Raw genomic sequence first — 27643 nt, 5'->3', positions numbered from 1 at the left:
GCATTTCACTATGTACTGTCTATGTACATAGTCATATTATGAAGGTACACAAAATACATAAATAGACAAAATTTTAGACTAGTTTTTCTTATATATTTCATACTTTGGAACGGAACCCCTTAATTACTATGGGAGCCATAACTCAGTATTCGCGTTTTCGGTATTCGCGACATTTCTCAGGAACGTAACCCCCCGCGAATAGCGGGGGTTTACTGTACAGCCAAGTCTCGTCACCTGTCACGATGTTGTTCACATAGCGAGATTGTCCCTTATCAAACTTTTTTAACATCTCCCGGCACCAAGTCACACGTCGTGTCATCTGCTCTTCAGTCAGTTGACGCGGCACCCAGAGAGAACAAAGTTTTTTCACGTGCAAATGATCTTGCAGAATCGAACGAATTGCTGGTGCATTTAGGCCCAAAGTATCCTCTATCTGTTGGTAGGTCACTCGCCTGTTTTCGTCAAGCATTTTCCTCACAGCAGTAGCGTTTTCCTCCGTAACTGACATTCGTGGCCTTCCCGGCCTCTCAGAATCCTCCAGAGTGAAATTTCCCCTTTGGAATTCTCTATACCACCTGAATATTGTTGTACGATGTGGACAATCATCATCTAGTGCAAGAGTCATTTCTTCTAAGCACTGGTCTATGGTTAAACCACGCACGAAATTATACCGCAAAACTGTCCTTATCTCATTTCGTGACCACGATGCCATCGCAAGCACTTTACACTCTCACTACTAATGAATAACTGAGCCCATCGATTTGGCGCGGCGGCTACTATGCACGTATGAACACGTCTCAACATGCAGCAACAAGCAGCTTCCTGTGATTCACTGTTGCGTCATATTGCAAAACTTTCCTAGTACCCTTTGTATATATATATATACTTACTGATACGAAAATGCAATAGTGTGTTTAATGTTAGATATAAATAATAAATTATATCAGAACAGATTAATGCCATCTGTATGAGATTAAACATTAAATCTGTCTGTAGATATATAATAATATATATGGTAGTGGTTGAATGTACCTCGAAGGTGAGGTATAAGTAGGTCGGTATAGTGTAGATCCATTGTAGCCTGTGATACACCATAACCCATCAAAACATGAAGACCTATGCACACGCCAACAGAAACTGGAAAAAATAATATATACACATGCAACATATAAAAATTATTAACATGTTAATTATAGGTATGTAGATACGGTGAAAGGGACTTTATCGAGGGCTAACCCTTTCAATGTATCAATCATAATTAACGAGCTATCCGTTTCTGTTATCATCATCCAGTACAACAATATCCAAATGATAGTAAAAAGTATACATAAGTGTGGTATACAAGAATGGAAGTTCCAAAAAGTTGATACCCAAGTGGGAATTGCCCGAAAAATTTAAACTTTATTAGGATGTTAAGGTTATAAATGTATAATAAAATTTTGCCGTTGACTGGCGTGATGACATTTAGCCTGACGGATAGCTAATTTACAAAATTAATAGTTAGTATTACTAAGAATGAGATCCATCCACTGTTATACTTATGTGTGGTAAAAGTTTAGCATTTTAATTATTATATCAAAAAGATAGCATGCGCTAACAGAAGGTGAATGGTGGTAGAGTAGAGTATAGCTATAGTACTTAAATCCCCCTCGAATTACTCTAATAGTTCATGAGGTATGAAAAGTAGAGTTTTTTACAGCAGAAAGCAAGGTCAGCATAGGAAAAGGCAAAGCATAAGGTTACTTACAAACCGGGAGCATAATTTCCCATCCCTTATAGTAAGGGATCCTGGTTTTTGATTAGGTACAAAAAGTTAGCAAGCATAAGCAGAGTCTAAGATATCTAAAAGGATACGACTTACCACGTGTAGTCAGACAGTTAGAAAGACCGAATAAAAACACGTATGTGGTATATATGCGGCAATAGCAGTCTCAAGCGGCTGCTGGTGTTTGTAGTTAACATCATTAAAATTTCTAAAATGCCGCTATTTATTTCAATTAATTCATTAGTATGTGGTGCCCTCTGCAGTTTTGTTATGTAAACTAATAGATGGTTCTCGAAGTAAAAGTAGAGTGTGCAAAGAATATTTTCCTGCCCATGGAGTTTTTTGGAACTCCCATTCTTGTATACCACACTTATGTATACTTTTTACTATCATTTGGATATTGTTGTACTGGATGATGATAACAGAAACGGATAGCTCGTTAATTATGGTTGATACATTGAAAGGGTTAGCCCTCGATAAAGTCCCTTTCAACGTATCTACATACCTATAATTAACATGTTAATAATTTTTATATGTTGCATGTGTATATATTATTTTTTCCAGTTTCCGTTGGCGAGTGCATAGGTCTTCACATTTTGATGGGTTATGGCGTATCACAGGCTACAATGGGTCTACACTATACCAACCTACTTATACCTCACCTTCGAGTACATTCAACTACTACCATATATATTATATATATATATATATATATATATCTAACTTATTCCTTCCTCGTGTAGGTACCTATCCAGCTAAATCTGAATCTTACCAAGCTGACAGCTCAACCATATATGGAGGCAGCTTATATCAGTAATCAACTTTCAGTCATGCAGGAAGTATGCTCCCTGAAATCCAGTCTACTCGCAATTCTTTCCCCAATAATTTTATTTTTATCTCATTACCAAACATAATAACAAACATGCCAACCTCACCATTGCTTATCTTTGGACCTATTCAAGAAGATAAATGTTTCTTTTTAGGTACAGTCTCCATACTCATACACTGTACCTTATACAGTAGGATTACAACCTTTGTCTCTACAAGCAAATGTTCAATAAATCAGATACTTACCTTTTCACTGTAACATGGTTATACTGGAAAGGTATTTAGAACTTATCACAGAATGAGGAGCAACATTATCATGGAGTAATTTTTAATTTTCCATTCCCACAGATCAGGTCCCTTCCTTCTGAGTCATCTTTCACACAGTTAATGATTTTTAAGTATTATAATCTTAATAAGAGCTGGTATAAATTCATAACAATTTATGCCTTTTATTCTCAGAAAATCATTCTGACATAACTTTTTACCTCTGAACCCATTCATCTAAATTTTTTTCTTCCTATAAGATATGAGATACTTTCATTCAGAGGACTGACATTTTCTCTGCAGATTGTAAAGGTAATACCACAGTTCTTATCTTTTCACTATTGTTTTTAAAAATAAGGAATCACAATCACAAATTTCAACAAGTTCATATGAAAGATCAACTCTTGCATCCACCTAATCTGATATTAAAAGCTAAAGAACAAAGAAGTTGCATAAGCTTTTTGTTTTTAAAATATCAGATATGATGGCTTGGCAACTACCGTATGATATTCCAACTTGAGCTGCTATATCTTCAATCCTTATCTGATGATCAAATCAAATAATGGTTCGGCTAACATGGGAAACAAGTTTGTCATTTGTTCACATGCACAATCCACTTCTTGCATCGTCCTCAATATTGTGTCAATTTTTGAAGGATCTATATTTCTTGACTTCTTTTGTTGTTGATGTCTGAAGAGCCCTACTTCTTGATTTTTTTGTTGATGAGCCCTGCTTTGTGATATTGTTTGTTGAAGAAACCATATCTGATACTTCTACAAAAAACAATTAACAATTCTACAAAAAACAATTAACAATTCTACAAAAAACAATTAACCTGGTCCTGGAAGGACCAGGTTAATCAATGGCAATGGGAGGGATGGTTAACCCACCAAAATTCCTGTTCACAGTGTTCTTATGTTCTGTGAGAGGCTCGTGAACATTTTTAATTAATTAATTAAATAATTAAAAATGTCATTAATTAATTTTAAAGAATATTTCAAGTCTAATTTCTAAGTTTGTTGTTGATACAAAAATAGATATGGCAATTAATAACATTAATCAGGGGCTGCTACTTCAAGAAGATCTAGATATACTAGGCAGATTGGTGAAAAATAGAAACTGAAGTCTAACAATGATAAATGCAAGGTACTGTAATTAGAAATAATCCTAGAATAACATAACATATAGGTAGCACAAAATTCAAAGCAGTTATTAAGGAAAAAGATGTAGATCTGATGTCCAGAGAAAATTATCAGCTGGAGCAGCACAAAAGGAGATTCTTACCAAGAAAAACTGTAAATTGCAATCTCTGGAAACTAGGCATCTGTGCAGTAATCTAACTGAACTACATAAGGCTCACAAAGATTAAGTAAATTAAGTGCTGATTTACTCTTTCTCAGATGATAAACATGAAGGGACATAAATTTAAATTGAAAAAGGGTGGTCTCAAAATAGAAAATTTTGCCTTCAGCAAAATAAAAAAACCGCAAATTTCTCTTGAAAAATTTGTCTTCACAAAGAGTAATGGAGGATTGAAATAAAATTTTACTTCGTTTCTGAAAGTGGATACTCTGAATAAATTTAAAGTATTGAACAAATCAAGGAATGGAGAAGTGAAATGGCAAAATTTTTTTTTTTTTTTGGCTGGTGTTATTTAAGTTTTTCTTCCTTGTATTTCTTCCTGCCAATACTAATACTAAATGTTAATTTGAAATTAAATAGATCAAAACACATTTCAATTTAAGCAGGATCAAAGTATCAGTACAAAGTGTTGTACTGATGAGAATACTGGCAATAAACAGAAATTTTTAGTAATATAGTCTCATTTAACTCATTCAATACGATTTGCAGTATAGCTCGAATGAGCTATACTGCAAATCACATTTTGTACATTTTGGCAGGAAGATTTTTTCTTTCCTTTTCTAGCATATTTGATCTTAAAATGAAAGTTGGTGTAATTTTTCACTGAATTATAACTAATTTCTATGCTGAAAAAAAAAGTATTAACTACAGTGACTCAATGGTGGGTAATAGAGAAGTTCACATGCTTTGTAATGTAGAGTAACTAATGATTAGAGAATTCCTGTCAAAAATTGCAACCCACCATGATTGAGGTTGCTCTCTCTCATCTAACACATGAGAGATAGCAACCTCTCAGTGTACACTTATTGTTTATGTGCAGCAATAGTTTGTGTCTTTTGTTAGTAAAGCAAATCGGCATTAAAAAAAGTGTCACAATGCTTTTTTGCATAATAAGAAAACATGAAAAGTTATTTAGTAAAAAAATAATAATAACATAAACAAAGATATTCTGCAATTTCTAAAAATTTTGTTCACAGGCAAATGCCTATAGAGACGAACGATCATCTTTGAAGGAAAATAAAAATAAATGTTCCCATGTAATAACTTATTATTTCTATTACACATAATTCATATCAAGAAATGCAGGAGGGCATTATTGTATTTTCCAATCATGTTTTTATAGCAACTAACACTTGTTACAAGTTGGAAAGTGCAATGACAACTTGCAGCAGTAAAAAGAAAGAAACACTTCGAAGTGCTTAACAGTTCGTATGTTGTTTCATGTTTTATGGGAAAATCATGCATCTAACATAAAGAAAAGTTATAGTTGATGCTGGAATAGCAGGAGAGAATATTTTAAATTTATGGAAATAAACTATTTCAAAAATTTTCAAATTTTCAAAATAAACATCACAGTACTTTTTTTTCCCAATAATAAATTTTGAAATATACATAATTTTATAATGCTATGTTTGCTAGTATATTATTAAATATACTGTAATTGCAGTATGAAGTGCAGAAGTCAAATACATCAGCTATTCAAATGAATTTTTATAGTTTGAAGCATTTAGCAACTCACCAGTGAGTGTTGCTGTTAAACAAGGCACGTTGGTTTCATAATAAAAAAAATTTTAAATATTTGAATACTGCACTTTGTCCATAAACTATCTATTGTCTGTAAGGTGAAAAAGAAGTGTGAAAAAACTTTTTCTTCAGACACTACTAAAGCAGGAAAAAGAATATATCCACTGGCAGATCGCCCAGCCCGCAAAACTATATTTGACACCCACAAGCAACAACCAACTGGTGGATTGCTCCACCAAATGAATGGTCACTAAGCATTCCACTGATGAATTGCCCTGGTGTGAACTTTAAAAATGGTAAGAACATTTTACTTTTTTTTTTTTTTTTTTTTTTTTTTTTGGGTAGAAACTTGTGAATTTAAGTAACGTGGAAAAATTTCAGTACTGTCACTTGTGTTAGAAACAATCCAACAGTAACCTCACATTTTCAAAATCACACACACACACACAAAATAGTAAATGAATTATAGGGAATAATATGGCAAAAAACACTTCATATGAAACTAACAGTTCCTTTACGTATCATTTGAGAAAGCGTTACTTATAGAAAATAAATCTATAAGCAAGCTATATGTTCTCAATATTAAATAATTCATCAAGGGGAAATAATTAGAACAACTAACTTAATTCTTAGAAAGCCTGCACATGTCTAAAAGCGTATATTAACAAAAAAGAAGGAAAAAAAACCAGACACGACTACCATCTAATTCAGCGATTCCCAACCTTTTTTGACTCGTGAACCCTTTTCAACGTAAAAAAAATTTTTAGCAAACCTATTTCAACATAATATTTTTAAATCGAACAACTAAGTCTATATTCTCTGAAATAGTATAATATTTCTGAATTTTTATTATAAAATATTTCCAGTACTATACTGGTGTGTGCCGACCGGGGTAGCTGAGTAGGTAAAGTGCCAGCCTGGAAACCCAAAGGTCGGGTTCAAATCCCACCTCAGGCGCTTGGATCAGAGTAGAAAATGCAAAAACTTTGGGAGGTGCATTATGGCCACAGAAGCTGATGCGCCAACAACTGACAAAAAAAAACAAAAAAAAAAACAAAAAAAAAAAAAAAACAAAACACTGGTGTGCAAAACTTAAAGACCTACACTATTTCTAAAGGTTACAACCACAAAATCTTTACTTAAGGTACTCTTTACTGATGAGAGTAGATTCAGTCTCAGCAGTGATTCTGGATGTCAGCTAATCTGGCAAGAGGCACACAGTATCACCCCGTAAACATCACCGAAAGGAATCAATATGGCAGTTGAGGTGTTCTCATCTGGGGACGCATTATCTTGGATGGATGTACACAACTCCAGAGACTGGACAGTGGTACTGTAAACGGTGCATGCTACTGTACTGAGGTAATCCTTCCCCATGTGCATCTGTTCCGAGGTGCCATTGGCCCTGAGTTCCTATTTATGGATGATAATGCCACACCCCATTGCACTGCTGCTGTTGATATGTTTTGGAAAGTGAGGACATTGTTCTATGGATTGGCCTGCCCATTCCACCAATCTAAATCCCATCGAACACATATGGGACGCTCTGGGGAGACACCTAGCGGCACATCCACACCCATCAGAAAATGTTCACCGGCTGAAGATGCCGCTGACAATGGAATGGATGATGTTGTTCTAAGTATGGACAGGTGGTGCAAAGCCTGCATCGACATTAGGGGTGGTCATATCTCCTCCTGAGGACCACCTATTCCCTTTGTTCCACTTTTGGCAGTGATGCATCTATATCATGGTAGCCAGTGCTATGTTGCCATTTTTGAATAAAGTCCCTCTGTACCGTTTTGTTTCCGTTGTTGTGTCGGCGTTGTTTCCTTCATCATTTCTGTAACTCACGAAGTTCCTTCGGTATGCTTTTCCCACATCCAGCCCACTCCTATGAGAAGCTACAGGTGAAAACCTGACTGGTCCTTAAATTTTGCACACCAGTATACATTTTAATAAGCGACATAACGTAATAATAAAAATTATTATTAAGCATCATTTATACTTTGTAAAGCAATTATTCGAAGGCTTAGATGGTTTGGCCACGTATGTAGAATGGGCACGAACAGAATACCATCCAGACTCCTTTGGAGACAACGAATGGAGCATCCAACGGACCGCGCCTAGGAAAACGTGGGCCAAGCAAGTGGAAAATGACTTGAAGAGCCGACGTCTCGACCTTAACCAGGCCAGGACTGATGCCATTGATTGTAAGGTATGGAAGAACATCACAGAGCAAGTCCGAAACCCTGCGGCACCTACAGCAGCATACTGGTTGCGTGGCCAACCGCCTCTCCCAGCTGCCAGCTAAGGACCAAAGAAGAAGAAGAAGAAGAAAGCAATTATTAATCAGTCCAAACTAGATTTTGAACAGACTAAGAGCAGAAAACTTGCTTCTAGTCCAATGGTAGCCGACCATTTTGGTCACTTGCCAAAACTATTGGCTGCAATTTTTGCCCATCTCTGTTCCCACTTCTGTCAAAACCAGATGGTTCTGTTGCCACATCAGCCAAAAATAAAGCTGACCTGCTATCATCCTATTTTTCTTCCAACTCATGTATGGATGATCTTGGTAAAATACCTCCCACCATTCCCAATATGCTCCATTCAATGTCTCCTGTCGTCTTCTGTCAAAACGAAGTCAGAAAGATTTTGATGAATCTGATGCTAAGAAAGCTCCAGGTCCTGATGGTATTGCTCCACTTGTTCTCAAAACCTGAGCTCCTGAACTTATTTCTGTTCTTTGCTGCTTTTTCACTTCCTTATTCCAAAGGTGTTTTTCCTTCTGCTTGGAAATTTGCTCATATATCCAGACAGTTCCTAAAAAGGGAGACAAATCCCTTCCATCCAATTATCTTCCCATTGCAATTACTTCTACTTTTTCTAAAGTAATGGAGAAATAAATTAACCACCAACTCAAATTATCTAGAAACATTCCGTCTGATCAACGATCGCCAGTATGGGTTCTGTCAGTGTCGATCCACTGGTGATATTCAGGCTTATGTTACCCATCTAGGGACAAATTCAATGGAAGAGTTGGGTGAAACACAAGCAGTTGCTCTTAACATCTCAAAGGCTTTCGTTCGTGTTTGGCCTAAAGGTCTTCTATATAAGTTTCCACTCTATGGTTTGCCAGCTGTTTTTTGTAATTAGGTATCCAGTTTTATCTCTGACCGCTCACTGGTTAATGGTAGACAGCTCTCTTTCTTCTAACTTCTCCACTAATGCTGGTGTTCCCCAAGTTTCAGTTCTTTCTCCTACTCTTTTCCTCTTGTATATTAATGACCTTCTTCCTTTGACTGGAAATCCTATCCATCATTTTGCTCAAGATAGCATATTGGATTCCACTTTCCAGTTTCGGAAACCTTTCCCTGCTCAAACAGCTTCAACTTCTCGAATATCCACTACCATTTCCTTAAATGCTAATCTCCAGTGGGGAAAAAGATAACTTAATTTCAGTCCTTCTAAAACTCAGTCCTGTCTTACATCTTGCAAAAAAAAAGGATTCTTCTACTCCTATGTTTATCTTCAATGACGCTCTGAGTTCTAGGCAAGATCGTTGGGATTACCCTGACTTCTAATCTCTCTTGGAATAAAGCACGTTACAAATATTTCTCCTTCTGCATCTAAAAAACTTGGTTTTCTCTTGGCATTACTTTTCTTCCAAACTGTTGTTGACTCAGTAGAAATCGCAAATCCAGCCTATCATGGAACATTGCTCCCATGTCTGGGGCGGTACCCCCAAAACCCCTCTCAGGCTTTTAGATTCTATTCAAAAGAGGACAGTTAAGTTAATTAATGTCTCATCTCTAACAAAATAAACCAAATTATGATATTAAGGTCACCTGTATATGATTACATCTACCCATATATTTATTGTGTCTGAGACTGACAAACTCAGCCACGGAGTGAAAAATGTTCATTAAAATTCCTTGTGTCATCGACGGGATTCGAACCAGGGCCTTTTCCATCTAGTGTGAGGAGGATGGTGACGATACAACTGTGCTACCCGCGCAACAGTCTCATCTCTAACAGTCTCCCCACTCTCTGTTTCATAGACCTTTCTATAGATACTTCCACGGGCACTGTTCTGAATTGGCTTCTATAATTCCCGCTCTCTCTTTCAAAGCATCCAAACGCATGTCGCAACCAGTCAACATCCTTTTACTGTCCAAGTTCAAACTCACAGAACCAACTTTTCTTCTTCCTCATTTATTCACTCAATTTCCGTTTTATGGAACAACCCTCCCTTCTTATGTATTTCCTGAAAATTACAATCAACAGATTCAAGTCTAATGTCAACAAGTATCTTCTTTCAACTTATACTAAGTATAAGGTACTATAGGTACTAAAATAACAAAAAAAAAACTTGTACATAAAAAACTACTACCTGTACATAACAATGGTCCTTGAGAATAAAAAAAAATTTATTTGACATGATATACTGTAAGAGAGTAAACTAATTATAAGGAATTGTGGGAGATGTGGTTTCTTTCCTTAGCAATTCTTTACTTTTTATTTAATTTAATTTTACTTTATTGTTTATTATTAGTTATATTTTGTAGTTTACAATAATATACCTATGTAAATCTAAGCAGACGCCATTATAGAATTTTTAGTGTGAACCCTTGGAGCACTTTCGCAAACCCCCAGGGGTTTGCAAACCACCGCTTGGGAACTGCTGGTCTAATTGATAAAACAAAACTCAACAACGTATATCATTATCTAATCAGATTAGATGTCCTGAACTAAATATGGCCAGTTAAGGCCTAAATTCATATTGCCGACTTCAGTAAGTCAGAAACATAATGTATAAAAATATTTGAAACCTACAAAGGTGAAAGAAAATAGAGACTTCCTAGAAATTTTATAATGAAAATTTGTAAAAAAAAAAAAAAAAAAAAAAGTGGTACACATAACGATGTTACAGAATTAGCCAACACACAGTCATGACCTGAATGCCACAGCATTCAGGTCAGGACTGCTGGAATGATGGATAAGAACATAGTCAAGAAGATAGTACTCTCCAATTTTGCAAATGACTGGATTGAAGGAGAAACAAATATTCCCTACCTACTACCATAAAATGGTCAAGGATTTAATCGTAGTAGGAAGTTGACAACTGAAGCCATGGTGACAATTACAGCTATCAGCTGTAATTAACACCATGGCTGGAGTCACTTTTTTTTTTTTTTTTTTTTTTGGACTTAAATAAACATTTCTCTGAATAGTGCAGATAGGGCTACCAGGATAGCCCATAGGGTTTTGTCAATGGTATACAGGAATTCTGCCAATAGGACTCAGGAAGCCATTATCACATTGTATACAGAAAGGTCAAGCCATCTTGAGTACCACTTACAGGTCTGGAAGCTTCATTTACAGAAGGATGTGGAACTGTTGGAGCAGGTGAAGAGATGGTTAGTTGTTGATTTAGAGATTTCTTAGCCACATCAGCAATTATGCTAACTATAGCATGCCATAGGTGAAGAGAAAAGCAACAATATTAGTAAGAAGGACAAAAGTGTGCTCTTACTGGGAAAATCTTCAGTTCTGCATTTGCCACATCTTGAGACTAGACACCTGCGAGTAGATCTGATTGAGGTGTTTAAGGCTCTGAATGAATTGAGTAAGCTCAGCACTAATGGAATCCTTCCTCTTACTCACACGATGCACATGAGGGCTACCAGGATAGCCCATAAATTCAAATTGATGGATGGCTGCATGATAGATACGTGGAAATTTTTCTTAAGCTAGGAGGTAGTTGATTGTTGGAAAAAATCTGGTGTTGTACAAGTAGATAGTCTGAATAATTTCAAGAAAGAACCAGACAGCCTGTTAGAGGGTATAGATAGGTAATATGGGAAATTTTTTTTTTTTTTTTTTTGCTGATGCTGTATAAGCTTGTTTCTTACATCACTTGCCATTACTAATACTACGGTTATTTTCCTGAATAAGTATCTTCGAAAGTAATCTTTTCGAATACTTCTAGGAATAGCGTATACTGTAGTGTGGAATTCATATCTCAAAATGTTAGTTTATGAAAAATATACTACACCTGGCAATTATGACAAGATGATCAGCATAACCACTTCTTGGATTAATTCCCATCAGTAAATTCTCTAAGTTGGTAACCAGAAGACCAGATGAACTTTCCCGTACTTGATGTAAGAAAGAGTCTTGTTTCATGAGAACCCCATAGAGAAGCTGAAGGCATAGCAATGTGCATTCTTCAAGCTCTTTTTGCCCTATGTCATGAAATGCAAAGAAAATTATGGTTTCAGGTCTAGATTAACTCACATGATTTTAAAAAATAGCATTTTTTAAAATTACACTTAAGAATTTCCTTCCACTGATTTGTAAACATATTAGATACTAATAGCAGTTCTGGGGGGGGGGGTTGCATCTGAAAAAAATTGTCAAGACCACTGTAATCCTACAGGCCTGCTTGTATCATTATTATAAGACTATGGTGTCAAAACATTGGCCACATCAATCAAAGTTTGAATAGTCAGTCTACAATTAAGTTTCTACATTTTGTGTGCATTCAGTACTGCCTGCTATTCAGTTTATTACAAAATTTCATGTTTTGTTAAACTATACCAGAATTATAACACTGCAATTAAAAGATATTAATCTTCAACTCTGTTCAAGGTTAGTCTTCATTCAGTTATTAATCAATCGGTGCAGTTAGTAAGTGAAAACTTGTTAAACCTGAAAGAAATACATATGTTGGTTCCAAAACAAAACAAAAAATCATAATACTGGGAGAATATTTAAAGTAAACCAAATCATATATTAATACAAATTAAGGCATGCCAAAATTAAAATACAGTAGGGTTTCAGTATATGCAAACTTAGAGTAGATGACTCAGTTCATATATGACGGATCTGCCCCAATCCATTCATATTTATGTTCATGGCTTGTAGTTAGTTTCTGTTTTATGATGGCAGTAACACAGGAGGAGAGGGGGAAGTGAAGAAATGGAAAGGGGATGGTTTCAACCATCCGCTTTCCATTTCTTCATTTCTTCTTTCCATATTGGCTTTTAGATCAAATGAGTAAGAATTTTGTACCTGAACTAGGTGATACCTTATGGATTAATAAGAATGATGAGATGTGCTTTTGGCTGTTTTCACACATGTGACTCTGAACTGGACAAAGCAGTGCTTACTTTAGTTTTATTCCTAAAAACAACCAACAATAAAACTAAAGACCCTTCACATCGCTTTAGTTTTATTGGCTGCCCAAGGCAATAAACATTGTCATGTCTTCTTCTGTCTCGTGCATGTGAACACAGTCTCCCCAAAAGATGCAATGGATGAGGATGGACTAGTTCTGACTGTATTTTTTAAAGGTCTATGTACATTCAATTTATCCAAATCAAGTGAAAATAAATACAACACCCTTGCCTGTATGCATGTCAGGTTTCTGAGAGCATTGGCAAGAGAAGTCTGACGGCAGGTAAAAATGTAATCTTTATGTATTTGGTTTTACTTAATTTAATATCTGTTTTCTATTTTAATGGTAATTCAAACTCAATACCTTAGACTTATTATCCACAATTAATTACCTTATTCGAATTGTAGTTATGTAATTGTAATTTCAATTGTAATCATAATATTGGTAATTGTTAGTATAATATTCAATTTTGTAACCCTTTATATTTCTTTGTTCCCAACAGCATGGTCTGATGATGGGTATCAGTAAGATGTCTGAAACGTCATCTTAAATTGAATACTGATTTAGGTGATTAGCTTAATAAACTATGTTATTAATTTCACATGGTATACAAGTGGTATTGATTACAGTAATAAACACTAATTCACTAAAACACCACTTGCTCACACTGAAACATATACACTTTTTGAAATACAAAAATGCTTGCTTGGTGCAGAACCCCTGGTATTTATATTGGTAGAGAAGTTTCTAGAAGGCTCTCAACATTTCTAGAGAACTCTGTCAAAAGTTAGGCATTCCAGAAAAATCCCGACATTTCTTATGCAAATAACAATATTGTAGAGCATGCTCGAACAGTCTTGAATGTTGTAAAAAGCTTCTGAATGCTTTAGAAATCTCCCAATCATTCTATAAAAAAATAAATAGATGGAATAGATGGAAAAATTATTAAATCAACTACAAATTTATGGTTTTCGGTCATTAACCTATGATATTTGAAAACTGAGGAGGATGAGAACTTTTTAAGCATGCATCCCAGTTTTGAACATATATCCTACAAGAATCTGTCAAAATTATTTCAGGAACGAAATTGATACCGACCAGTGTTATAATCTGATTTTTAACAATTTATAGCTCAAAAAAAAAAAAGCAGCTGTTGTAACCACTTCATATCAGATCACTTTGTGAGAGCTGCAAGTGGAACTTTCTTTATTGCTTAAAAAATATTGTTTTTTTGTTACTTGTTGTTTATTTAGTAGTGTGCTAATTATTTGTGTCCATCTGATTAAGATGAAATTTTATCTTTACTTGGCTTTCAGAATTGCTTAAAAAAGCAGTTCTGCCACCACTGTGTTGTATCATCATAAGTATGTGATGCAGTATCTTATAATGCATATGATGTATCATCATAAGTATGTGATGCAGTATCTTATAATGCATATGATGTAGCATCATAAGAATACAGTGCAATTAGATGGTTTCCTATAGTTTTATAGAACTGTAATCAATATCACAAGTGTTTTTATTAGGTGTATAAAATATAAATTTACAGCAATACAAACATGATTTTATTATGTAACTGTATCACAATTTAAAATAACGTAATACTTCCATAAAAATTTGTGGATAGTGTTCTTATTTTCATATGCTACGTTTCATGTACTGTTTTAAATTAAATCAGACTAAAATTATGCCTCAAATTATAGCAGCAAAGAGCTCAAAGTAGTGAAAATGTTTTGGTCACGAGAACTGTTCTCCTACGAATCAGGATTATATTATGTTAATTACTTGTGTTTTTTTTTGCAAAGATATTTTTAGAAGAGCATGATATTCCATAGTGGATGCCTCTTTTGTGTTTGATGCAAACAGAACGAGGAGATTAAATGCAAACTTAGTATTCTGATGGGCTTATATAAGGGCTTAGGGAATAGGATTGATGCCCTCAAAGAATTAAAAGAGAGGGGACCCATCACACACTCAGCAGCCCAACACTAAGACATCCTAAATGGCAGAGATCCTTCATCCCACAGTGAGTAGCTTTAGTTAGTGATTATGCTGTCAAGATAACAGGAAATATATTGTGCAAATAGGAGAGAGGGGTTAAACAGGACCAGGATATGCTTGCCAGGGGCTAAAGTTGATGATTTAAAGTGGCTATCATCTTTTAAGGACATAAAAGCTGACATGAATCCTCAGATATGTTGATATTAAGATCAACATGTCTGAGGATTCAAATAACATTTAGACAAAAATGGCAAGAAAGTGTAAGTGGATGAAATTAAAAGTGCCTGCAATTCTGCTGAGACATGATAGGAGGGGGAAGGGCATATGATGAGATCTTAGTCGATCAATTTGGCCCTGGAGAGACTGTACAAAGCTGAAATGTGACCAACTCCCAATCATTCTTATGACCATAAGAAACATCCTTACTATTGCAAGCTGGAAGAATAAAGCAATCCATTATGATGGGTTGTTTGTTTGTTTGTTTGTTTGCTTGCTGGTTCCTTTTTATTTTATATCATTGGACAAATCCCATCAGCTACTTGTGATATTTTCACATTCATATACAACAATTGCTCTATTAATCCATTTTCAGAGATCGCACAAGTGTCTAGTTCTAAAATATCTAGACAATAATACTGTCAATCCAAAAGAGTGTTCACATGTAAATACTAAGAGGGGAAAAAAATTATTTAACTACATGCTACGGAATTTCCTAATTCTTGAGTAACTTGATTAGATTGTGAGTCCATCTTTTCATGTTCTATATAATATGATACAGTCCTGTGTCATCATTTCAGGTTTGGAATGTGTCATGTATATCAGTAATATTTCAGATTCTTTTTCAATAAGTAAGTGACAGTTTCCCAAGATATCTCATATCATTGATTATGGCAGTACTTTCCAGAGAACTTTTCCAACTGGATATACCTTTAGTTCTAACACCTGTTCAGTTCTTTGATAGATCCCCATTACTATTCCATGGCCTCATAATCTTATAGCCAGCTTCAGTTCTCAGAATCATAGTATTATATAAGTGTCTGCAGCAAGCCTTGTATTTCACTAACTACTTCTCTGCAAATTTCTAAATACAGTCGGCCCTCGTATAACACGTGTTTACATTACACGAATTCGATCATACACGATTTATAAATAGGGGAACGTTATCTTATATAACACGAACCGAATTCGCTTATACACGATTCGCCTTTGTGTTTACAAGAAATGGCAGTCGAATGCGGAATCACCCCAACTGAACGCAACACGATAGGAATGAAGAAGATTCTGAAAATGTATTTATGTGTTTTATATCAGTGAAGGGGAAACACATTTCACCATAATAACGTAAAAACCAACACAATTCCAGTTATCGATATAATAGCAAATGCAATTTGATGGAGTTTACTACCAGTTTATAACAGATTCCACTAGCAGAAACACAACTGGAAATTGTTTTTATTGTTTTATGGTAGTAACCCCCAGAAATGTGCTTTAGTAAAATGTGAGGTGTTAATAGTGTATCTCGGCCTTTACGGTGTTGTTTATTCAGTTGCTACACGCGCGCAGCTTTGTGTATGTGTATCAAGCGTGCCTCCTCGTTTTGTAATTGTGCTTTATTCCCTAAAAATGAGTAAAATACTTAAAAGGTGTGAAAAGGAAGCGTTCTGGCTAAGACACTGCAGATTCAGAGAAAAAAAAAAAAGCAATATCGATAAACAGAGGCGGACTGGATCAAAAATCCTTAACCGGGAAAATTTATAGTGGCCTCGTACTACGGTTTATGGCCAAAATCACACCGGCCTCCGGCCCACCGTGGTTTCCCCCATAAGGCTTCTGTCCGCCTCTGTCGATAGAGAAAAAATATGAAAAAAAACGCTTTGAGCGAAATGAAAGGCCATGTGATATTGCACGTGCTATAGGCCTAAATCAGGCAACGCCGAGAATTACAAAGAATGCAGAGAAAATAAAAACAATTTTCACAGCGGGAACAACTCAAAGTGTAATTAAAATCCATTAGATTAAGACACAAGAATTGGAAGAGATCGAACGGCTGTCATCTGTTTGGATAGAAAATCAAACAAAAAACAAGTCTGCTTACGATAGAAGCAAAAGCATTAGCAATATTTTATTACGACTTACGTATTATAATTTATACTTACGTATTATAAAATACGTAAGTATTTTATTACGACTGTTTTATTTAATATAATAAATTTTTTACGAATAAAATACGTATTTTATTCGTAAAAAATACTTTTTAAGTATTAAAAAATACTAAAAATACTTTATTATAATATTTTTATTACGTATTTTAATCGTTATAAAATACTTAACGTATTTTATAACGATTAAAATTACCCGATTATTTATTGTTTGGTAATGTTTTGGTTCCAAATGTGTGTTCAATCTTGGGTGGTCAGCACCTAACCCTACTTTTCCCATAGGGTCTGTTGTTTATATTGCAGGATTTCGCATTGCACGAGAGTTTCTAGGAACGCAACTATCGTGCTATACGAGGACAGACTGTAGGATAGTTTAAAGCAAGACAAGAATTAAATCTAGTTATTCTTTTTGCGGTGATAAAAGTTCTGGTGACTGTATTACCCGTCAAGCTTCTTGAAACGGTTACAATAGCCTCAATAGAATCAGAAAATATTATCACACTACTTTTATTCCCATCTTTATAAGAACAGTCACTTCTGACTAGAAGTGCAGTCTACATTGAGAAAAATTATACCAATGAGTCTGCAAAATCATTTCCGGATGAAGTGTATCATGTGCCAGTAATATTCAAGATGTTTTATCTAAGATTAAGTGACAGATTCACTAAGAAACAGTGGCAACTGAACAAATATCCCAAACTTATAACTACATTACTCAAAAAGATGTCCATCTGTTAACTGTTTGCCAATATCACCATATGATAGGTTTCACTTTAATGAATATCAGCAAAAGTACTACACTAGAGCAACACATGAATACAACAATGATTTAAAGTTGAAGCAAATCTGACTATATCAGTGGGATCTCATCACTACAATCAACAAATAGCTAGCAGTAAACCCTAAAGACATAGCCTGCATGCCACTCCAAGAAATATACAAATTACGAATGAGGCAAGAAAGAAGAATTACAGTTTTTAATGCATGTTTATCAGAACGAAGAGGCTCACTTTAAACTCCTTTCCAAAAACGAAAAGCATATCTGTGAAATCACGTTTGTCCCACTAATAACTTTGTTTACAGTTCCATGATATTGAAAATGAAATTTAGAGAACACAGGTGGAAATTTTTTGGTATCATGTGAGAATGTTTTATTTAAATTTTAGGTCCGTGATCACAATACTGAAATTACAACACCTCATTTTTATGAGATGATGTTAGTTAGCAAAAAATAGAATTACAAAAATTGTTAGACAAGTAGCTATATATGATTTTATCTGACTTTTTAAGGGCCAATTCTAAATAAATCAGCATCCTTGCATCAATTTGCCTTTATTAATATTATCTTTTGATGATTATTACACTGAAAATCAGTATGCAGCTGTAATTCCGATTAGTCAGTCATCAAGTTGTTGAGCATAATTTTAGAAGTTAGTTGTGGCAAACAGAGTTCAGATCAATATTGTGTGGGAATGAGGGTAGCCTTGTGCAGGCGAAGTTTTTACGGCTCAGGAAAATAGAGAAGTTTTTTCTGTTTTATTAACTTAAATTGGCATATAAACTTATTTTATAGGGTAGCTTTATATTTCTAGTTACAATACTTAGTTTAAATTTTAACTTAGATAGAGATTTTGTAGGTTATTACTTAGTATCGGTTAGGGGAAGTGCTTTTTTTGTAAAAAAAATAGGTGCCGGTACTCATTCTTTGCTATTAGGAAAAATTGAAAATTAAAAGGATATGAAAAGTACTCTAAAAATTTGTTTTTCCTGATATTGTTGCTTTCGTAGTAATGTTTTTGGAATAAGAACAACAAATTTAGTATATTAAAACAGTTTATTAAATATAAATTAATTATTCAAGTATATATAGAAAAATAATTAAAATGTGAATAAAATAAGTAAATAAATTGGTCAACTACTGAGTGCCAGGCACTCAGGATGACATGAATGGTCGTTATTGTAGTATCTCAAATAGAGAACTTTTTGGTAAATGAAAAAAGTGTATATTATACCCTGGCTTGGCCTAAAACTTAGGAAATAACGAAAATGTTGTCTATTTGAGTCTTTCCAGTTGTTGTGAATGACAAGGATGGGAGAAGCGACCAACTTCTTCCTGGAGAAGCGACTGGCAGGTGAGGGCCATGCAAGTCTCTGCGCAGGTGCCTCTCCACTACCACCTCTACACTGGCTCTCTGAGTACTTCCTTGCCGGGTCAACTCCAGCTTTGAAAATTGTTAAAAAATACTTCTCTTCGCAAAATTTATAAATGACCTTTATAGAATTATTAACTAACTATTTAGCAACCCTTTTGTCACCAAAAGGAGAGTTACTTAGTACAAAGAAGTGTGCTATTGAAGTGCAATAAAATTTTGTTTTTTTAATTTTAACACAAAAAGTAAATGACTGATTTCAATCAGAATAGTTTTCCCTTGATAAGCATTGAATAACGCATGGCTAATGTGATTTTTAAATTCTTTTAGCTCCATTAGCGATGGAAATAGAGTGGAGGGACACGAAAATTACTTACATTTTCCTGTCTGGTGCCGCCATTTTTAATTTTAAAAATACTTTAAATTTTATTTTAAACATACTCGTTGAGCTCTTTCCAACAGTGTAGTTATAGGCTGTCAACAACATTTTATCCCCCCCCCACATTTAACCCCCCACCAATTCACAGACAAATTTTTTTCAACAATGATCAATATGGTGTTATGTTGGCCTACTTGATGCACAAGCCCATGCAAAATTTCTAGTCAATAGGTTGAGTGGTTCCAGAGATACAATGCTAGGACAGACGGATGGACAGGCAGATATCTGAGTGACATTTTAAGGGTGCTTCATTAGACTATGGCCCTTAAAAATAATAAGTAAAAATAATTTTATAATAAAGTTTTTGTAGAATATTCCAAATTTTTATTAAGTTTTCATCCGACACCCTATGCTGACTTCTTTTCTTCCTCTTTGTGTGTCGGTTGCTGAATGACGTTTCCGAAGCAGCCATGAATCAACATATTTTGCTGGATCGAAGTGAGTCAGCGATGGGCATACAGTTTTAAGAAACTGTTTTTGTCATCAACGAAGCTCTGGTTGGGCAGACAAGCAGATTCATTTGTGAAAATCCTCGTTAACATTCACTCGATGAAATTGGTATCATAATCAGAGCGTCCATCAAATTCTTCAATTCTTCCAAAACCATCTTTTCAATTAGGTACTCTCCCAAAAATCCACGAATTGCATTTAACTGTAACCTAATTGACAATTTTCTAACTTCATTTTCACAAATGCCAACAATTCATGCTTAGAAGGTTTAATGCCTTCATTGTCCTCATTTTCCTTCTCTCGTCATCGGTATTGTCCCTAGTTCTTAAATTTGAATTTTTTTTTTTTTTTTTTTTTGAAACTGAACAAAATGTCAGTGTCATTCGGATATTCAGATACTGTGACCATGTAAACAGAGATAGGGAAAATTTACGGAAAAATGTGGATAACGCACTTCCACGAAACAACAGATGACTATTTGTCGGGGTAATAGAAAATCACTTTTATAATTCTCGAACGGGGAGCTTATGGTTGATTCACAAAGGTGTCCACAATCTACGGCCTGCGAGGAAAGTAAACTAAAAGAGCATTTTAAATTTTGTTAATTATCAAAAAAATTCTCATTAAATGTTTTTGTTCAGTAAATGTAATTGTGTATTGTACTTAATAAAATTTTTGAATATTTTGAATTTTACTTTTACATGCAACAAGATATGGCAAATGTAACGCACTAAAGAAATCTAACTTTGAATTTTTTTTTGAATATGGCCCCTGTACAGGAAATGTTTGGACACCACTGCAGTAGAAGGTGGGCAAGAGCCCATTGGGAATACACCTTGATCTGCTCACTACAGACTAGCGCGACTTCTCCATATGTGGGACGGTTGGTCGGATAGTTTTTACCAGGTACCAATAAGTTGTAGAATGGTAATCCCTTCAGCTCTCTTAATTCGTGCAGCAGCACTAACTGCCTAAATTGCCTGAAGTCGAGAAATGTGAACAGTGCGTAGCGAGTTAATTCTCTCCTAATGTGTTCACTCTATCAAAATTTTCTAGCTCAATGGAAACTATTTTAAATGTAACTTCCAAGGGGAATTCAAAATAATTAAACAGAGGTCCGACTGAGTAATTTATAATTACATAAATGGTTATACAGTTTTATATAGAAAATATCTTAACAATAGACAGTGCAAAATGTAAATTTAGTTAAGTAATTTTAAGTTTTTTGAATAGCAGATAAACATGTGAAAAAAATTTACGGAATATCACAAATTTCCAAGTGCACTGCTTCCAAATGTCACACGTCACTGTTAATAAAGGCGCCGGTATGCCGTACCGTTGCGAACCGTCACAAAAAAAGCACTGGGTAAGGGTATCCAATCCACGTGTTTTACAAATTTGCAGAGCCAGCGAACGAGAGGTTTTTTAGCTATATTTAGCCATTTTATTGACTAATTGTTATATTAAATTATTTTCTATAAGTAGCTTATAGAGCTAGTCAAGATCCTTGGTTTATTCTGAATTGAGACAGCAAGATTTTGGAAGTTTATTAATATTTAAGTATCCGCAGATTTCCCGTTCGTAACTTGCTGACATTGTTATGATACGTCATATCCTAAACTAGATAGCATTGGCTTATTATACTATAGTTTTTTTTTTTTTTTATATAAACCCCAAACATGAGAGGTATTAGAACCTATAGTACTTAGTACCGTGCTTGGGTTGGAGGTTGAGAAGATGAAAGAAGATATTTGTTGACATTGGACTTAAACTTCAATAGACCGTAATTTTCAGGAAATATGTATGAAGGAAGGTTGATCCAGAAAACAGCAGTTGAATGAATAAACAAGAAAGATGAAAAGTTGGTTCTGTGGGTTTGAAGTTGGACAGTAAATGTAAATGGTGCCATGTGTTCGGACTGCTTTGAAAGAGAGAGTGGGAATTATAGAAACCAATTCAGAAGAACAGTGCCCACGAAAGTATCTGTAGAAAAGGCATGCAGCAGAAACAGTACGTCTATAAGACAGTCAGTGGAGAGACTCTGTTAGAGAGGAGTCATTAATTAACCTAACTGCCCTCTTCTGAATGGAATCTAGAAGCTTGAGAGAGAGAGAGGTTTTGGGGGCACTGCCCCAGATGTGGGAACAATATTCCATGGCAGGGTAACTTTGTGATTTATACAGAGTGAGCAGCTGTTTGGAAGAAAAGTAACGCCGAGAGCAAAAGAGAAAACCAAGATTTCTGGATGCAGAGGAAGCAATATTTGTAATGTGCTTGTGCCAAGAGAGATTACAAGTCAGGGTAATCCCCAAAAGAGATATATCATTATGCCTAGAAATCGCATTGTGTCACCAAAGATAAGCATAGGAGCAGAAGAATCCTTTTTGTGAGATATAAGACAAGACTAAGCTTTAGAAGGATTGAAATCAACTAAGTTGTCTTTGCCCCACTGGAGAATTATCTGGAGATCGGCATTTAAGGAATTGGTACCGGATATTCGAGAAGTTGAAGCTGATTGAGAAGGGCAAGGTTTCTCAAAATGGAAAGTGGAATGCAATGTGCTATCATCGGCAAAACTATGGATAGGACTTCCAGTCAATGGAAGCAGGTCATTAATATACAAGAGGAAAAGAGTGGGGGGGGGAAGAACTGAACCTTGGGGGACACCAGCATTAGTGGAGAAGTTAGAAGACAGAGAGCCATCTACCATCATGATCAGTGAGCGATCAGAGAGAAAACTGGATAACCAATTAAAAAAACAGTTGGCAAACCATAAGATGGAAGCTTGTTTAGAAGACCATTATGCCAAATACAATCAAAAGCCTTTGAGATGTCAAGAGCAACTGCTTGTGTTTCACCGTACTTTTCCATTGAATTTGTCCATAAATGGGTAACATAAGCCAGAATATCACCAGTGAATTGACATTGACAGAATCCATACTGGTGATCATTGATAGACGGAAGGTTTTTAGGTAGTTTAAGAGTTGGCGGTTAATTGATTTCTCTATTACTTTAGAAACAGTAGAAGTAATTGCAATTGGATGATAACTGAATGGGAGGGATTTGTCACCCTTTTTAGGAACTGGCTGAATATGAGCAAATTTCCAAGCAGATGGAAAAACACTTTGGAATAAGAAAGTGAAAAAAGGCAGCAAAGAACAGGAGTATATTCAGGAGCATAGGTTTTGAGAACAAGTGGAGAAATACCATCGGGACCTGGAGCTTTCTTAGCATCAAGATTCGTAAAAATCCTTCTGACATCCTTTTGACAGAAGACCTCAAGAGGCATTGGGCATTGAATGGAGCATGTTGAGAATGGTGGGAGGTGTTTTACCAAGATCATTAATACATGAGTTGGAAGAAAAATGGCATGCTTGCAGGTCAGCTTTAACCTTGGCTGAAGTGACAACAGAACCATCCGGTTATGATAGAGGTGGGAGCAGAGATGGGCAAAAGGTGCTGCCAATAGCTTTGGCAAGATACCAGAATACTCGGCTACCATTAGGGCAAGAAGCAAGTTTTCTATTCTTAGCCTGTTAAAAATCTAGTTTGGATTGATTAATAACTGCTTTATAATTGTTGCGCGCTAGAAAATGAAATTGAAGAACTGGAAACAAGCCAATTACGATATGCAATGTTCTTCTCTTGAACAGTCATAGCACATTTATTGGAAAACCAAGGTTTAGATAAAAGACGAGATTTTAAAGTGGAGTGTGGAATAAAGGATTCCATTCCTACAAGAATAATTTCACTGACACGATCTGAGTAAAGATTGATATCAGAAGTTTTGAAACAGCAATCCGACCAAGGGAAAGACGAGAAGAAATCTCGCAGGTCATCCCATTTTGCATTCTTGTAAGGTCAAACAACATGAGGTTGGGAATAGCCATGAGATAAAGGCTCCATTGGAGAAGAGACAATCACCAAGTTGTGATCTGAGGTGCCTAAAGAACCTCTCGCTTCGACCGTGTACTTAGAAGGGTTGTTTGTGAGAAAAAGATCAAGCATGTTGGCTGTATGGTTAGGACTGTCCAGTATTCTGGTAGGTAAATGAACAACCTGTGCAAGGTCATTAGTAATTGCAAAGTCTCAGCATCTCTACCGGCTGGGTCGGTGTGACTAGAAAATGGAAGCCAGCTGGAGTTGTGAACATTAAAATCACCAATGAAATATACCTCACTGTTAGAAAAGTTGGATTGGAGAAAGTCAAGTTGCAAAGAGAGGAAGTCAAAGAGTTCCAAGTGATTAACACAGTTGGGAGAACGGTAGACACAACAGATGAAATTTACAGAATGAGGTAGAGAGATTTTAAGCCAGAGAAGATCGAAAAGAGGAGATTCCAAATTACCAAGTCTCTGACAGGGAATATCGGAACAGACATATGTACAAGTACCACATTTGAGGCAAAAGGAATCACACAGTGAACAGTTTGGCAACTGAGATGAAGAGTAGTTGAATCAACTGATAACTGAGATTCTGTCAGAAAAATTACATGGGGTTTGGCAGATTGGAAGTGGAAATGGACATCGTTAAGATTAGAATTGAGACCACGTATATTTATGAAATGAACTAGGAAGTGTTTGGGAGATTTAGATCTTTTCGCATATAAGCTTACTCTATTAGCTTGACAATTAATGGTGTATTCAATAGTAAGAAAAAGTGGGGAAGACATGTTATTGGTTTTTAGGAGCATTAGCAACTAAGGCCATATTGCTCCGGGATATGCAGTGGTCATTCCCTGATCTTTCCGCATTATCTGTATTTGGTGGTGACGGGCTCGAACCCCGGTCTAATCATGAAGCGTGTGCTACGCGGAAGTGCTCCTTCCCACCTGGCTACGGAGGCGCCCCGGGGGAGACATGTATGTATACTGTATGAAGTAATGAAATTTTTGGATATGGCGTATACATGGTAAGAATATATCCAGTTCCTTGACATAATGTGGCCTCGACAACACCCCGCATACGAACTACTCGGAGTCCATCCAGTCACTATCTGGCAGAGTAGAGGTAGGAAGGTTATACACTATCACATATAGAGGAATAAGAGATAAATGACAGTTTTCAATCATACATTAGTATGATAAAACGTATTATAAGAAGGTTCAGATTCTTTTTTAACTGGCAATAATGAACATGACTGTATTGTTTGCTTTCTTTCTCTCTCTCTCTCTCTCTCTCTCTCTCTCTCTCTCTCTCTCTCTCTCTCTCCCTCCCTTCCCCCCCCCTTTTTTGGGAGAAATCATAAAGATACTTCTGATTTTTTAATGCGATTTTTATATAAAAAGTCTCTACAATAATAGTCTTTTTGGGTAATTGTCAACTCATCTGATACAATTTTTCCATCATATAATTCGATGCCCTCTCATATAGCCACTATAAATAGAATTCTAATTTACTTATCACTCAAGGAGATTAACAATATCTGAAAGCAGTATTAAAAATCAGTAATCCAGAATTTTAAAGTTGTAACCAATTCAACAAATCTAAAAGTTCTAATAATCAATATCAAACAGAGCAGAATTACATGGTCAACAACTCACCTGATACATTGCAATAAAGATCCAGGACGCGAATGCCTTCATCTAAAATATATAAAACCATCCTTAAAAGACCACTATCTTGTAACATGTGAGCCATGATAGAATACCCAAGAGGTATTCCAGCAGGCGAGAGACCACCACCAACCATATTACTAGTTGAAGGATTATAACCTTGAAGCAATTTTTCCAGGATTAGAAAACACAACTTTGCAACTTGCCACTATAATTTAAAAAATAATAAAAATAAGATAAAATAGAACAACTTGAATAATACAAGGTAATTCAAAATTACATAAGATGCTGCATCTCTAATATTTTGATTAAATATAAATACAAATATTCTACACAATTTGTAAATATGTGATGCATAGAAAACTGTTCAAACATTTGAGATGGATAGCATTCAAGGAAGTAATCCTGAAAGCTACTAGGGTTTTGTCCCAAATAAAAAATACTGTTCAAGATATAGGCCTAAATGGATGGCAGATGAACTAATGAGACTCATGGCAGAGAAAAAAAATGCATGAGATGCAAATAAATTATCAGGTGACACAAAACTATTATAGATATAAACTAGTCTGTAATAAAATCACAAAAGAGGTTAGGCAAGTGAAGGCAGATTATGAGAAATCATTGGCAGAAGATGCAAAGAAAAACAGGAAAGAATTCTTTATTTATGTAAACTCTAGAAGGAAGGGGAAGAATCAGATTGGTCTCCACTTGATATCGACGGTTTTAATGTTGATGAACCTGCTGAGGTAGCTGACAAACTGAATGAGTATTTTGTATCTACATTCACACATGATGTCTGTAGGGAAGTGGAGGCCTGAAGCTTATCAAACTCTAGAAGAGAGCATAATGATTTTGTAATAACTGAGAGGAAAGTGGAGGAGAAATTGTTGAGTTAAACATAAAGAACCTGGGTTGGATCGGATCTATCCAGTTATATTTAAGGAGGCAGCAGCAAAGGAAGTAAGCAAACCCTTAGCCAAAATTATGAGATCATCCTTGGATTCAGGGAGGTCCCCATAGACTGGAGATGTGCAAATGTATCTCCTATTCACAAAGGGTGACACGAGTAATTACAGAGTTCTTATTCTAATTTCTGTACCGGAGAAAGTTATGGAGTCACCAGTTAAAGAAGCATTGCAGGATCATTTAGACAAGACTGCAGTTATAGTTCAGACACAGCATGGTTTGTTAAGGGGAAGTCTTGTCTGACCAATCTGATTGGATACTACTATGTATCCCCAAGGGAACTGGATGCAAAAAACAATTTTGATGTCATATACTTGGATTTCAGGAAAGCTTTTGATACTGTTGACTATGAAAGACTGCTGCACAAATTGGAGCAGTATGGATTAAGGGCAAGTTGCTGCTATGGATAAAGGGATGGTTGAGTGGGAGAAGAAAGAAAGTGGTAATCAATGGACACTAATCTTCGGGGAATAATGATATTAGTGGAGTCCCCCCCAGGGTTCAATGTTAGGCCCATTGTTGTTGTCTATATTTATCAATGATATTGATGAAGGTAAATAAGACTTAATGTTCAAGTTTGCAGATGATACAAAGGTTGGCAGGGTTGTTAATTACAGTAATGACAGCATGCTACTGCAACAGGATCAAGAAAAGCTGGGCAGATGGACTGAGAGATGGCAAGTTAAATTTAACATTGACAATGCAAAGTACTACATATGGGTAGCAGTAACCCCAGAGTAACTTACGACCTGTGTAATTACGACCTGTGTAATTCTCCCTTGCCCCAAACTACATTTGGGGCAAGGGAGAATGAAAAGGAACTAGGGGAAATTGTGCAGTCAGATATGAAGTTTTCTGAGCAGTGCAGACGGGCTGCCAGAGCAGCTCATGGGATCTTGTCAATGATACACAGGAATTCTGCTAGCAGATATAAGGAGTACTTGTACAAAGCAATGGTCAGGCCACACCTTAAGTATTGCATACAGGTCTGGAGGCTTCAT

At 35.7% G+C, this 27643-nt stretch overlaps 1 protein-coding gene across 2 annotated transcripts in view; it reads right to left on the bottom strand.

Annotated features, from left to right (window-relative positions):
* The window catches only part of Nup205 (nuclear pore complex protein Nup205), a 738550-nt gene that overhangs the window by 419532 nt on the left and 291375 nt on the right, over positions 1-27643 (bottom strand). For both annotated transcript variants that reach the window (XM_090387115.1, XM_090387116.1), the window contains exons 17-18: positions 25665-25884; positions 11799-11988 (exon numbers count right to left, since the gene is read on the bottom strand). In XM_090387115.1, coding sequence (XP_090243241.1) covers positions 11799-11988; positions 25665-25884 — 410 coding nt within the window. The remainder of the gene's footprint in view (positions 1-11798; positions 11989-25664; positions 25885-27643) is intronic.

This window comes from Mastigoproctus giganteus, chromosome 13, assembly GCF_048544385.1.
Source record: "Mastigoproctus giganteus isolate SK-2022 chromosome 13, ASM4854438v1, whole genome shotgun sequence".
NCBI classification, from domain to species: Eukaryota; Metazoa; Arthropoda; class Arachnida; order Uropygi; family Thelyphonidae; genus Mastigoproctus; species Mastigoproctus giganteus.
This window is presented reverse-complemented; position numbering and strand designations above follow the sequence as displayed.